Source organism: Pecten maximus, chromosome 14 (assembly GCF_902652985.1).
Source record: "Pecten maximus chromosome 14, xPecMax1.1, whole genome shotgun sequence".
In the NCBI taxonomy this organism is placed as follows: Eukaryota; Metazoa; Mollusca; class Bivalvia; order Pectinida; family Pectinidae; genus Pecten; species Pecten maximus.
The window spans coordinates 11,701,642-11,715,624 of NC_047028.1; the positions used below are offsets into that span (position 1 = coordinate 11,701,642).

Genomic DNA, 13,983 nt, shown 5'->3' on the forward strand with positions numbered 1-13,983 from the left:
AGCGACGATACCCTGGGTACGGGCGAATGAACACTAATGATGAAAGAAACATTGAATGATACAGATATAAAATTACATTTATTCATTTCCATTTGAACGAGTCCATTTGTTCACAATAGTCACCGGAAATACTGAAATTTAACAATGTCCCTTAATGTACGATACAAGAAACTTTCTTTATTCTGTACAAGGTTTGGATAAGCGTAAGAAATGGGAAATGATCTTTTTAGCGTCATCTAAGAGCTACATGTGATTATCAACATGATGAACATTGTCATATCACATATGAAATGGGAAATGATCTTTTTAGCGACAGTTAAGTGCTAGATGTGATTATCGTCATGATGAACATCGCCATATCACAAGACAGAAGTGTTACAAAATGAATAGACGTGAAGGTTGCTTTAGCCGAAATAATATATGTCAACAAAACACTGCAGTAATTATATAATGACAACGAAGGATAACATGGTCAGGCATTGTTATCTGTTTTATTAAATGATCGCCATGTCTGACATGTAAACCTTTGTTGTCTGTTTTATTAAATGATCACTATGTCTGACATGTAAACCTTTGTTATCTGTTTTATTAAATGATCACTATGTCTGACATGTAAACCTTTGTTATCTGTTTTATTAAATGATCACTATGTCTGACATGTAAACCTTTGTTGTATGTTTTATTAAATGATCACTATGTCTGACATGTAAACCTTTGTTATCTGTTTTATTAAATGATCACTATGTCTGACATGTAAACCTTTGTTATCTGTTTTATTAAATGATCACTATGTCTGACATGTAAACCTTTGTTGTATGTTTTATTAAATGATCACTATGTCTGACATGTAAACCTTTGTTGTATGTTTTATTAAATGATCGTTATGTCTGACATGTAAACCTTTGTTGTCTGTTTTATTAAATGATCACTATGTCTGACATGTAAACCTTTGTTGTATGTTTTATTAAATGATCACTATGTCTGACATGTAAACCTTCGTTATCTGTTTTATTAAATGATCACTATGTCTGACATGTAAACCTTCGTTTAATCACTTTTGACAATCAATAAAAAAACCAAACCACTACATAGAAATTTAACATTATATATTTGCTTTACACATACATATTATATTGGTGTTACACATATGTATTATATTGGTGTTACACAATACGTATTATATTGGTGTTACACAATACGTATTATATTGGTGTTACACAATACGTATTATATTGGTGTTACACAATACGTATTATATTGGTGTTACACAATACGTATTATTTTGGTGTTACACATACATATTATATTGGTGTTACACAATACGTATTATATTGGTGTTACACAATACATATTATATTGGTGTTACACAATACATATTATATTGGTGTTACACAATACGTATTATATTGGGGTTAGACATACGTATTATATTGGCTTTATACATACATACTATATTGGTGTTACACAATACGTATTATATTGGTGTTACACAATACGTATTATATTGGTGTTACACAATACGTATTATATTGGTGTTACACAATACGTATTATATTGGTGTTACACAATACGTATTATATTGGTGTTACACAATACGTATTATTTTGGTGTTACACATACATATTATATTGGTGTTACACAATACGTATTATATTGGTGTTACACAATACATATTATATTGGTGTTACACAATACATATTATATTGGTGTTACACAATACGTATTATATTGGGGTTAGACATACGTATTATATTGGCTTTATACATACATACTATATTGGTGTTACACAATACGTATTATATTGGTGTTACACAATACGTATTATATTGGTGTTACACAATACGTATTATATTGGCTTTATACATACATACTATGTTGGCTGTACACATACTTACTACATTGGCTTTACATATACACATAATGAATTGAGTTTACACATACAACTAGTGTATTGGGTTTACAGATACATACATTATTTTGACTTTACACAAATGTGTACTATATGAGACACGCCACCTATAGCGTCAACCACTACAATGAACAAGACGGACAGTGACCATCGATTGCTCTCGATAAGCATGAAAAGAAAGTGTATGAGTAATAGGTTACCCGAGGTAACTTAACATCAGAAAAGGAAACAGTTCCATTATTTGAATATGTAACTCTAGTCATTCTTCGCATATCATATTCGTATAAAGGTATAAAGTCAGTGTGACTGCCGTTTGTATTTGGCAACTGTAAAGGAGCATTTTTAGTGAAACAATCTCGGCTGTACTCCACAATATAAATTGTAATTTCAGAGGCCAATTATTTTTTTTCATACCTGTATATAAAGTTATAAAATAAAAAGACATTTTTATGTACGAGAATAGATGGTAAACTCTTTATTATTATTTATGAAAACATGGCCAAAATAGTGAAGTCAAAATCTTAGCAAAAAAGTATATGTATAAATTTATATAAAAAAAGAAAACTATTTTTTCCAGGTTTCAAAACACATACACATACTCAATAAGTAAAATTAAAGAACAATATAGTGTTCTCACGTACGAGGAGATCATTTTCACGCACATCATACATACCTCTCAGCTCAGAATTTTAATTATAAGTGGAGTTATCAAGTAGAATTAAAAATCGACATATACCGTACCTCTCAACGACAGTGCAATTCAAGACAATGCATCTTCACCAATCAAACAGTAATTATAACAATAATTATTTTACTTCCTTGACTGCACAACATTAATGTCTCACCTCCAAAAGGACCGTGATGATTGTATATATTAACATTAAGACGTTTCAATGAAATATAATTATGATGAATGTACGTAGGAGGGGTAACACAACTCACTGTCGACCAGTGATATTCTGAAACTATTCACTGTTCTTAATGTGTTTCCCTTATTCCAGCTTCAGTTAGAACATGTGAATACTTTATAGACCAATCGACAGGAATTTCTACATTACGAAGCATAAACTGCTAGAAAAATAATATTAATTATAATAGGCGTAGTCATCGTGACAATAAAAAGGAATATGTCTGTGTATTTCATAATGGTCTCCTTGGTAACCTTTATTTCTGTCCCGTTTTCGTCATAGTTGCCATCTTTTTTTTTATCAGTGCCGTCCTCTATCTTGGCCCTTCGTCGGGTTTTCCTGCATCTCGTGGCTAGCCATTTGACGGCTCGGACAATATATTTTGGAAACTTGTCTACGTCATCGATGGCTTCGAATCGTACTGATACAATCGCCAAAAGCACTATTGCAGAGCTGACTATCAGAGTCACCAAGGTGTAATAGGTTATTCCGGCCATGGGTTCGGACACTTTCGGAATGTCGTCTGTAACAATTGTCATGTATACAGCCAGTGATAAAAACATGGTGACAGAATAGGAAATCCTATCTCCAGAGGAGGCTGGGATGAAGAAGACAAATGGGGTTAGGAAACCGAGTAGATTCATTGGTAGAATCAACGACATGATAAAATATGTTGATTTCCTGCTTAGAGTCAACTGGACAGTCAATGCAGACGAGTTTGGTTTGTATGTATCTATTTCGGTAACCAGTGTCTTGTCGATGTTCCACTCCCCATTGGGACTAACAAAAGCCATATTCATGGTATTAACTAATGCGTAAAGTGCCACTTCATTCGCCCCATATCCCCAGGGCATTAATATTATATCACATACCTGTGTGTCCATGGGAAACTGGGTCATATCCACGTCACAGGATGATAAAATTAATTTACCCACGACCCAAGAAACATTTCCAGTTGAACTAATATCTGCATGGAAATCTGTTTTCGATATTGTTTCAAGTTCGTCAGCTGTGGATATTATGAAAATCCCCGGGTACCAGATATTGGCGGGATCCACAGTGTAGGTTGTCAGGCCGCCATAGTCATTTGGATCCCACGTCAATTGTGAGTCATGCCACGCTAGCGCTGCTGCAATACTTATTTCAATGGAGCTGGCCACTGCGTCAAGCTGAATGATTGACAAAAGGTAAACATCAACCCCTACACGTAAAACCTCGCTCTGGTTATAGACAGGTCTCGGTACTTTGGAATAGTTTGCAAACAGAAATGTCTCTAAATTCCTGGTATCATCCAACGTAGCGGCAACAGTCAGATGCGGACAGATCACCATTAGTGATGCAAGTACGACCAGAAGTTCTGCAACAGGCTTCATAGCGAGACCAGAGATTAGATGATAATTCTTTCCTCACAAATTGCAACTGTAATGGAAAAAATACACATATTGTCAAATGGCTGAATGAAATGATTTGTAGCAGGAGTTGTTTCCTCAGAGTATCACTTAGTATACATTTTCCCTTGCCTAAACTGAAATAAAAATGGGTGATTTATGTACATGATCAAATGTTTTAAGTGGCAAATCTGAGCAAAGCTGAATTCTACTGGTATTGAATCGGCTTCGCTCCAGACACTTATAATATGTCCTGACAAAACCGAAGACTCGAGTACTGGTTCGTTTTGATATATTGACAATTTCCCATGCTTTTATATATTGCCTAAGAAGGCAGCCGAGATACATTCAAGTCGAAAATTTATCAAAGATCTATTTTAATGGGATCCCCAACAATGTCCTGTCGGCTTTCTACAGTACACCTCCGCGATATTAGATACTTCTGGAAGTTTCTGTGGAAATACACAACCTATTATCTTACATGCAGGTTAAACGCGGGACAGCTTCAACCAAATATTGGCCGGTTCGGGGTTTGACTGCAATGTTTAAACAGCGAGTACCAGTCTTCGACATGTCTGTGTGGTTTACGTCCATGTTTTTGAAAACAAGTACATAATGTAAGCAGAGCAAGCTTCTGTCAAGACAAACCCTAGTGCAGATTGAACACGTGTGCATATTGAGAACGGCGCGGTTGTTTGCCGAGATGGATATACGTGCGTTTAAGTAAACGATTTATTTTCTAGGATCTGAAGAACAATACATAATCATACATTTTACACCGGGACTGAACTACATTTGTAGTTGAGGATACACTTACCTAATTTCCCCTCACACACCATGCACTGGGTACCATCAAACGTCCCCGACTACCCGGCTGCTTACAGAAAACGATTACACATATAGTATGGTGTATATCTTACCATTTACATCGACCTTAACAGCAGGGCACTCGTGAAAGCGGATTAAATCACGGGTCAAAACACACGTCATTGGTTCCGAGGACTGTGATTTAGTACTTTATCAATGTCTTACGGCATTTGTTTTACTATCCAAGGTCAACACGTGGGATATAACAAGGTTGGAAATACAGAACGATACTTGTCCCATTGGTCCAATACGTGACGGTGTACACGGGTCATTGGTCAGGAAATTATTACGAAATAAATGTAAAAAAAATGTCATCAAAGTGTTCGTGAAGCGCTTAAAATGCACTTTTTTTTTTAATTTATTTTTTTATTATTATAATATTTTCCGGAATATCAAAATGTCTTCATTTAGAGATTCTCCCTAGCTATATGGGTAAAATTAATTTGAAAGGAACGAGTTTGTATTTAACAAGAGGCCCATGGGCCTTATATGTCATCTGAGTCTTGAAATATTTCTATCAATTTGTTCTTTTTTGGTCCCGCCCATCAGCCCCCGGAGGTCAGACGGGTCAACATTTATATACCATCAAACTGCCTTCAAAATCTGCTAATTATAACCAAGTTAAATTTAATTCCAATAGAAATTCAACAAATGATAGTCATAAGTGTGACCTCCCTATGCAAACTATAGTTAAGTTTATCCCCTCTATAGAGGCAAACGTGAGACCCCAGGGTCATAAAATTCACAATTTGTGTAAAGCACCTCAAGACTCTTCCACCTATAAATATTCTACCTAATATGGGCCTTGAGAAGATTTTTTTGTTTAAATTTCAGCCAATTTGACGCATTTTGGTCCCGTTTCTCAGTCCCCTGGGGGTTGCAACCATATAATTTACAATTTAGAATGACTATCTCCGATGACCTTAAAACTCTTCAATATGATGGCGTATTTATTACTCGTGTTTGGTGTTAAAGCGAATGTTTCTCTGTGAAAAAAACCTTGTTTGACTATAATAAATCAAGTAAATGATATTATCTTTCTTCGGTTCAGTGTAAGATTTAGACATGAAAACAGACAAATCCCAGGAAAACACTCTCCTCAAAGTTATAAACAAAATACCTACATCACGGTATAAATAAAAACTTCTGTCCTTCGCCATGTTACACAAGACAAAATGAAATAATCTGAATCATGTTTTTTTGTATACATATTAAATATAAAGATAATGTACATCTCCAGGATAGAAATGTTTATAATGGCATCACGTCCTGGACATCCATGGATAAAAGTATTGATATCTAATGGAATAGTATCATTCAGGGCAGAGTCATTCATCAGCCGTATATCATGTAGCGAGATGAATTGGCAACAGACGTGATCACGATCTTCATCAGAACCACACGAGGCAATGCTCACATGGATGTCATTGAGGAAAATAGGTAGTGTGAATTATTTCACTCTGACATAAGCGTTGTAATTGAAAGAGTATAACCGAATTGTTCATAATGGAACATCAAACAATACAATGAGACGAAGAGGAGGAAGAGGGTAACAGTTCATGTAGGGATGAACTGATCCATCAGCTTGGGGAGGGTTTTTATCATGAACAATTTAAAAGAAGGTAATAATACGCTTCTGGTACTTAATGTGTTTACATGTCCTAGTAGATTTGATATCTAAGGGCTCCCCTCCATTATTACGATGAAACAAGTCGTCTATGAAGGGATAAACGTAACAAGATTTCGGAAGACACACGTTGATGAAGACACACGTTGATGAAGACACACGATGAAGATACACGTTGATGAAGATACACGTTGATGAAGACACGTTGATGAAGACACACGTTGATGAAGACCACGGGAATGTTTTATGGTTGATATATTGATCTAAGTTGGAAATATTCTAAATCCTTGGGCGATCTGAAGTCATACGTGTTCCATGCTTGCTGATGTGAATAGTGGTTCAGTTGTCCCAACTCTAGCTCTCATTTTGAGAATGCGACATAACCTAGATTTGTAAGGCGGGTGTCGTCGTGACCTAGATTTGTAAGGCGGGTGTCTTCGTGACCTAGATTTGTAAGGCGGGTGTCGTCGTGACCTAGATTTGTAAGGCGGGTGTCGTCGTGACCTAGATTTGCAAGGCGGGTGTTTTCGTGACCTAGATTTGTAAGGCGGGTATCGTCGCGACCTATATTTGTATGGTGGGTGTCGTCGCGACCTAGATTTGTATGGTGGGTGTCTTCGTGACCTAGATTTGTAAGGCGGGTGTCTTCGTGACCTAGATTTGTAAGACGGGTGTCGTCGTGACCTAGATTTGTAAGACGGGTGTCGTCGCGACCTAGATTTGTATGGTGGGTGTCGTCGTGACCTAGATTTATATGGTAGGTGTCGCCGTGACCTAGATTTGTAAGGCGGGTGTCTTCGTGACCCAGATTTGTAAGACGGGTGTCGTCGTGACCTAGATTTGTATGGTGGGTGTCGTCGTGACCTAGATTTATATGGTAGGTGTCGTCGTGACCTAGATTTGTATGGCAGATGTGAAGGATGACACAGAGGACGCTTACCCTTCTGAAACCCCTGGTCTTATCATCCTGGTACGTCTGCAGAAGTCTCTCTGCAAATCTATCAATTCGTTCAACATTGCCCCGTTTCATCGATTGTGAGTTTACGGTTTCGTTATGTCGGTACTGTCTGTTGTTTTTGATGAGCATATCTTCTTTTACATACAGATAAATAACTAGTTTCATTGTATAAAAGTGTTGTTCGTGTAAGCTCTGTGCTGACAAGAGCTCCTTCTTATTCGACCAACTCTTAAGACGTTGCAGTTTCTCTGTGTTTAATTTTCCTAAATAGATTGGACGGATAAACGTTTTCATCTTAAGGCAGTGTACTAGCGGATCCAATTAAACTCCATTTTAGAAAAAAAAATGTTTAAACCGCTGAACATTTTGTCATCAAAGTAGCGATGTTTAAAATCAATTAGTGGACTTCCCATGTTTGATGTAGTCAGAGCATTCCTTCATATCCTTCCCTCTCGCTCCCATCTTCTACTCTAACTAATTATTGTGATATCAAAAATTCGCTTTTTGATATTTGAGATACAGAAATAATTGTCATTGTCGCGTCCGACAGGTGTTCGGTTAATTCAGGAGGATCATATAGTATACAACTGTGGGAGGAAAATACGGTCAAATACGAGAGGCAGTCGCTTAATTCAGGTGGTTGCTGAAGCAGTTTGAATGTATAATAGTGCAGATTTCCTATCATCTTCACAAAATAATATTGCCAAACACCATGGTAACCTGAAATTAGGCTAGATGATTGGCACCTACCCTTGACAGGTAAACTTGTATGTAAACTACATCAGTACATGTGTACTAAGCTTAAGGTCACTGAAATAAAACTAACGTAATGATTCGGTTATGTAACGAATGGTAGCACCCGTGACCTTAGCGTGCTTTTATCGTGTAAGGTGAAAGTTGAGGTGAACACGAAAATACGAGGAACAATTAAAGTGACAAATTGGAACGATAAGAGTTAAATAATATATGTGATTTATGAATTAAGCCGAGGTGGCAAATCAGAACGCTCGCGATTACCAAACTATAACTTTAAATACAGACAGAATTATATAGTGTTACTGTAGTTTATACCGTTTTACGATTAATTACAAGAATTACGAAGCAAGTTATCTTAATATTATTATTCTATGTCTTGGCCCGGATGGAAGTTTGCATATAAACCATTTGATATATTGGCTTGATGTCTGTAATTGATTATCGTTAATGCCTTTTATGCTGTTTTAAAGACATTAAATAATGTACGACAGATATGAAATCGATTTTGTGGTGTGCAATTGTTTCTATATAACTTTCACACCAGTTATCAATTATCTAACCGGATTTCAAAATATATGCGTGTTAAGAATATAGAAAAGGCCAACACAAATTTAAAGACGTTTCTTGAAAGGGAAAGAAATAGCAGCAAAGGAATACCGAAGTCACGTAGTATAGCTGTTAAGATTGAATGTGATAGAGTTGGTGACGTATTGGAACTACTTTAGATTTATTTGTGGGCTAAGGAAGACGGACTTTGCGTCCAGTTTAATCAAGTATTGTGTATACATGTTATTGTTATTTCTATTGTGTTCACGACCACAAAACAGCTAATAAAGCAGAATAAAATTGGATTTGTTCATATAGTTTTCGTTGTTTACTACAAAATAACTGACTTACGTTCTGAATTCTCACCTTCTATTATGACCTTTCGTTTCATTGTTTCTGGTTCTTAAATCGTGGGGGTCGGTACTTACCTAGTCACAAGTATATAGGACTTAACGTTATGAAAACACTTAATCCTAGACTCCATTAGCGGGTCAACATATCGCAAGTGGATTAGCGGGTGTATTAATAGAAATAGGTATACTTGCTCATTAATAAAGCTGTCCGCTCCGAAATCTTGGATGGAAACGGTAAGAACAGATTTCTTTTTAGATATAACAGTTATACACATTTATTACAGTTGTCATGACAGTATTTCACACTTGTAATGTAGGGAAAATATCTTGCTTAAAATAATATCTGTACCAGATTCCAAATATTAAAGTACGACTTTCAAAGTTAAAGTATTTCAGCGCTTTGTGCCATTAGTATTTAAACACTCTACATCATTTTATGGGAAAAAAGGTTTAACTCGTTGCTGGTATGAAAGAAAAACCAATTGCAAATTGAATGCTTACTTAATCGAAGCCTGGAAAAAAATCAGAAAGCAGCATTCTGCGTACGAAAGGGAAAATTACATGCAACAAATTACTTTGATTCGTTCGTTGTCAATCGCTCATAATGACAAAGTACTACAATACCTGGTTTGTACCCGTATGGATTGTAGAGGTGTGTTTTGTACAGGTGTGGTTTGTAGAGGTGTGGTTTGTACATGTATAGTTTGTACAGACGTGGTTTGTACATGTATAGTTTAGACAGGTGTGGTTAGTACAGGTGTGGTTTGTACAGGTGTGGTTAGCACATGTGTGGTTTGTACAGGTATAGTTCGTTGAGTCGTGGTTTGTACATGTGTGGTTTGTACAGGTGTGGTTAGCACATGTGTGTTTTGTACAGGTGTGGTTAGCACATGTGTGGTTTGTACAGGTATAGTTCGTAGAGTCGTGGTTGGTACAGGTGTGGTTAGTACATGTGTGGTTTGTACAGGTGTGGTTAGTACATGTGTGGTTTGTACAGGTGTGGTTCGTAGAGTTGTGGTTAGTACAGGTGTGGTTTGTACATGTGTGGTTAGTACAGGTGTGGTTAGTACAGGTGTGGTTAGTACATGTGTGGTTTGTACAGGTGTGGTTAGTACAGGTGTGGTTAGTACAGGTATAGTTCGTAGAGTCGTGGTTTGTACAGGTATAGTTCGTAGAGTCGTGGTTTGTACAGGTATAGTTCGTAGAGTCGTGGTTTGTACATGTGTGGTTAGTACATGTGTGGTTCGTAGAGTCGTGGTTTGTACAGGTGTGGTTTGTACAGGTATAGTTCGTAGAGTCGTGGTTTGTACAGGTATAGTTCGTAGAGTCGTGGTTTGTACAGGTATAGTTCGTAGAGTCGTGGTTTGTACAGGTGTGGTTCGTAGAGTCGTGGTTTGCACAGGTGTAGCTGAACAGGTACAGTTCGTAGAGGTGTGATTTGTACAGTACAGTTCGTAGAGGTGTGGTTGGTGCAAGTGTGGTTTGAACAAATATAGTTAAAGATGTAACAGAGGTTTTGTTGAAGTATAATTTCAATAGTTGTAGCTTGTACAGGTGTGATTTCAAGACATGAAATGAAACATTTTCTCCAGGTTGGAGAGTATGAATGTGAATAGACTTGGGAATAACACGACCAATATTAGAAAACACTAGTTATTAAACATTGAAGAGGTATGGTTTTTGGTTTTCGTATGAATTTGTACAGATGTAGTTTTATAAGTACATCATGTAGAGTTTGTACGGGTGAAGTTTTTAAAGGTATAGTTTGTACATGATTTTTTTATTGGTATAATTTGAACAGATGGAGATAATACGTTTGTAGTTTTTACAGGTAAAGTTATAGCAGGTGTAGTTTGTACGGGTATATTTTAAACATATGTAGTTTGCACATTGTTAGTATGTATAGGGTATATGAATAGAACAAATGGAGTTTGAACAGCTGTATTGTACTGTGTTGGTGGTCATGTTTAGGTTTTAAAGCACAATTGGTACAGATTGTGTTATTTTTTTGTGTTTTCAGGAACACTGAGGGTGACACGAAGATATTGAAGATAGAAATGGAGCACTACTGGAAATATCTTCTATTTTTAATAATCATTGGCACGATTGTATCACAGTATGGTGTAAGAAGTGCAACCTTGGATGACGTTGTTCAACTACAGACCGATTTGTTCACAAATTACTCGGTCAACCACAGGCCAATCACCAACCACACAGATACGTTAAACGTAAGCGCAGGCGTATTCCTCATTAATATACTTGAACTTGATGATGTATCTGGGGTTATTGAGATAAACTTCGTCCTCTCCCTGCATTGGACTGATCACAGACTATCATGGACTCCCAGCTCTTACGGCGGACTGACTACACACACTCTGCTGCCATCCTATGTCTGGTGTCCAAAGATATATTTGCTGACAACAGCTGATGAACTTGAGTCATTTACTGGTCCAAACTTTCCTGTCATTGTGGAGTCAAATGGAAACGTACAGTGGCTTCCTGGAAAATTAGTGAAATCTTCATGTCGGGTTGACATAACACACTTTCCGACTGACACTCAGACTTGTACATTTATTATCTCCCCTTGGGGGTTCTCTCCTTCGGAGTTGTATCTGACCTTTCTGAGCAGTACACTTTTCTTACAGTATGCCAGACCAAATGGGGAATGGGAAATCGTTTCGACATTAGTGAAACAAACCTCAGTGTATGAGCCAGTAATATCAGCACTTCACATTAGCTTGACACTCCAAAGAAGATCAACATATTTCATTGTATCTTTAGTCTTACCGATCGTCATACTCATAACTATTACGTCGGCCACTTTCCTGATACCCATCTCTTCCGGCGAGAGGACTTCATATGCTATTTCAATGTTACTGGCACTAACACTCTACTTGAGCTTGATTTCAGATAGTATCCCACAAGTGTCGGAGCCAGTGCCAGGCATATCCTTTTTTGTCACCCTGTCACTCTTCGCCTGCTCTGGACTTCTACTGCTTTCTTTATACACACTCAAATTAGATTTAGTGCAATCCCTCGATGGATTTCCAGCATGGATTGTCAGTTTGAAAAGGTTTTTTAAAAGATTTAGCTGTAAGAGTTGTTCAAGTAACAAAACCAGTCAGGTAGAAAAATTAAAAGAAAATTGTGACGCATCAGTGGATGACACAAATTTTGGAAAGACTTCCGATGATGTCTCGGTGAAAAGTTTCGATAATGTTTCATTAGACCATGATAACGAAAGAGACCAAATTACGGTGTCCGATGTGAAGGAGTTTTTTGATATGTTCCTCTTTATCACTACCACTGCCTTCGGTATAATCACGATCATTTTCTACTTTGGAGCTTATGTCAAAGCATAATAACTATAGTACAGTACATACTGTCATGTTTATCAATTACATATATGTATATCTTGTTTAAAAAAAAAAAAAATTCATTTGAATACTGAATAATTATATCTTTTTTTTTTTTTTTTTTTATTTCAATACGATTTTTAACCACTTTTTATGGAAAAAACCCCCCAAAAAACAACTCATCCCGTTAAAGAGTGTGAAGTTCTATCCTTAATATCATTACAACAAAACATGCATTACCTCTTATGTAAATAATAGCTGTCACATGGAATTTCATTGTTAAACTGGGGATTTTCAAAAACTGCTGGCATTATCAAATAAAACCAAAGACAGTGTGAGCAACGGGTCGGTTGTTATCCTGGAGTGAAATTTGTGATTTGCTGAAATCCTGTAAACTTGGTTAGAATTAAACCGATACGTTCTATGTATATACTAGAAATGCTGTGTATCCTCTTGATCTGGGTCCTGTTGTACATATCAGTGTCAATGTATACTTGTAATGCTGAGTTATTGTGTCCAATAAAATAGTCACTTGTACTGAAATAATTGAATTGTCATTTGTCAAAACTTAATCATTTTATTAACTTAAACTGTTATAGTCAGTACCTGATTTCAATCCTCACCCGTGACAGTTTGTGTTACACGGTAAATGGAATGGCGAGTGCTGTGGTTGTGTTCTTGGGCAAGACACCTTACCATAACTGCTCTGAATGGCATGCGACGGTCCTCACCTAAATTGTTCAGTGAGGTAGTCACTAACTACTACATGAAGACCCTGCCTCAAAATGACCCTATCTGTTCACAGGCCAATACATGGAGGTAATAAAATAACAAATCATTGTGAACATGTGTAATACACTTAATAAGGTAGAGTTATTAGGACCATCGGAGGAACATTCCTAAGCTGTTCAAAGTTAACTTTAACTTCTAAGTACAAGTGTAGATACGGTAAATAAAATTAAATTGTCGAGGTCACTTATAAGTGCTGTGCATGAGGTATTGAAATACAGCAGAAACGCAAATATTACATAAATAAATATAAAATGGCATATAGAAAGAAAACATTTTTATTGTTTCTAAGTGCATTCCCGAATGTTTTACTGATGATTATCTTGTGTCATTTTAAAGAATTGTATTTACTTTAAAAGGGTCGTGGTTGCATTAAAGTTGTGAAGAATTACGTGTTTGAACCCAACATACAATGATTAAGTTTAATTCTTAGATCGATTTATCCGTAATGTCCGTCATATTTCCTGATAAACCACATCACAATTCCCTATATATTAGATTTCTGTGAATTACTCTCCCAGTTCAT

At 36.5% G+C, this 13,983-nt stretch overlaps 2 protein-coding genes across 2 annotated transcripts; one reads left to right on the forward strand and one right to left on the reverse strand.

Moving 5' to 3' along the window:
- Positions 1–1,089: 1,089 nt before the first annotated feature.
- On the reverse strand, positions 1,090–5,120 carry LOC117342762 (acetylcholine receptor subunit beta-like 1). The gene is made up of 2 exons (XM_033905004.1): positions 5,023–5,120; positions 1,090–4,236 (listed from the first exon to the last, which is right to left on the reverse strand). Exon 2 carries the CDS (start codon positions 4,188–4,190, stop codon positions 2,964–2,966), a length of 1,227 nt encoding a protein of 408 aa, XP_033760895.1. The 5' UTR covers positions 4,191–4,236; positions 5,023–5,120; the 3' UTR covers positions 1,090–2,963.
- Positions 5,121–9,436: 4,316 nt separating this feature from the next.
- On the forward strand, positions 9,437–13,211 carry LOC117342918 (neuronal acetylcholine receptor subunit beta-4-like). Its single transcript, XM_033905216.1, has 2 exons — positions 9,437–9,546; positions 11,333–13,211. The coding sequence occupies exon 2, from the start codon at positions 11,370–11,372 to the stop codon at positions 12,672–12,674; it is 1,305 nt and encodes a 434-aa protein (XP_033761107.1). The 5' UTR covers positions 9,437–9,546; positions 11,333–11,369; the 3' UTR covers positions 12,675–13,211.
- The last annotated feature ends 772 nt before the right edge of the window (positions 13,212–13,983 follow it).

Coding starts and splice junctions, on each gene's coding strand:
- LOC117342918 (XM_033905216.1), top strand. CDS start 11,370: ATGGAGCACTACTGGAAATATCTTCTATTTTTAATAATCATTGGCACG.
- LOC117342762 (XM_033905004.1), bottom strand. CDS start 4,190: ATGAAGCCTGTTGCAGAACTTCTGGTCGTACTTGCATCACTAATGGTG.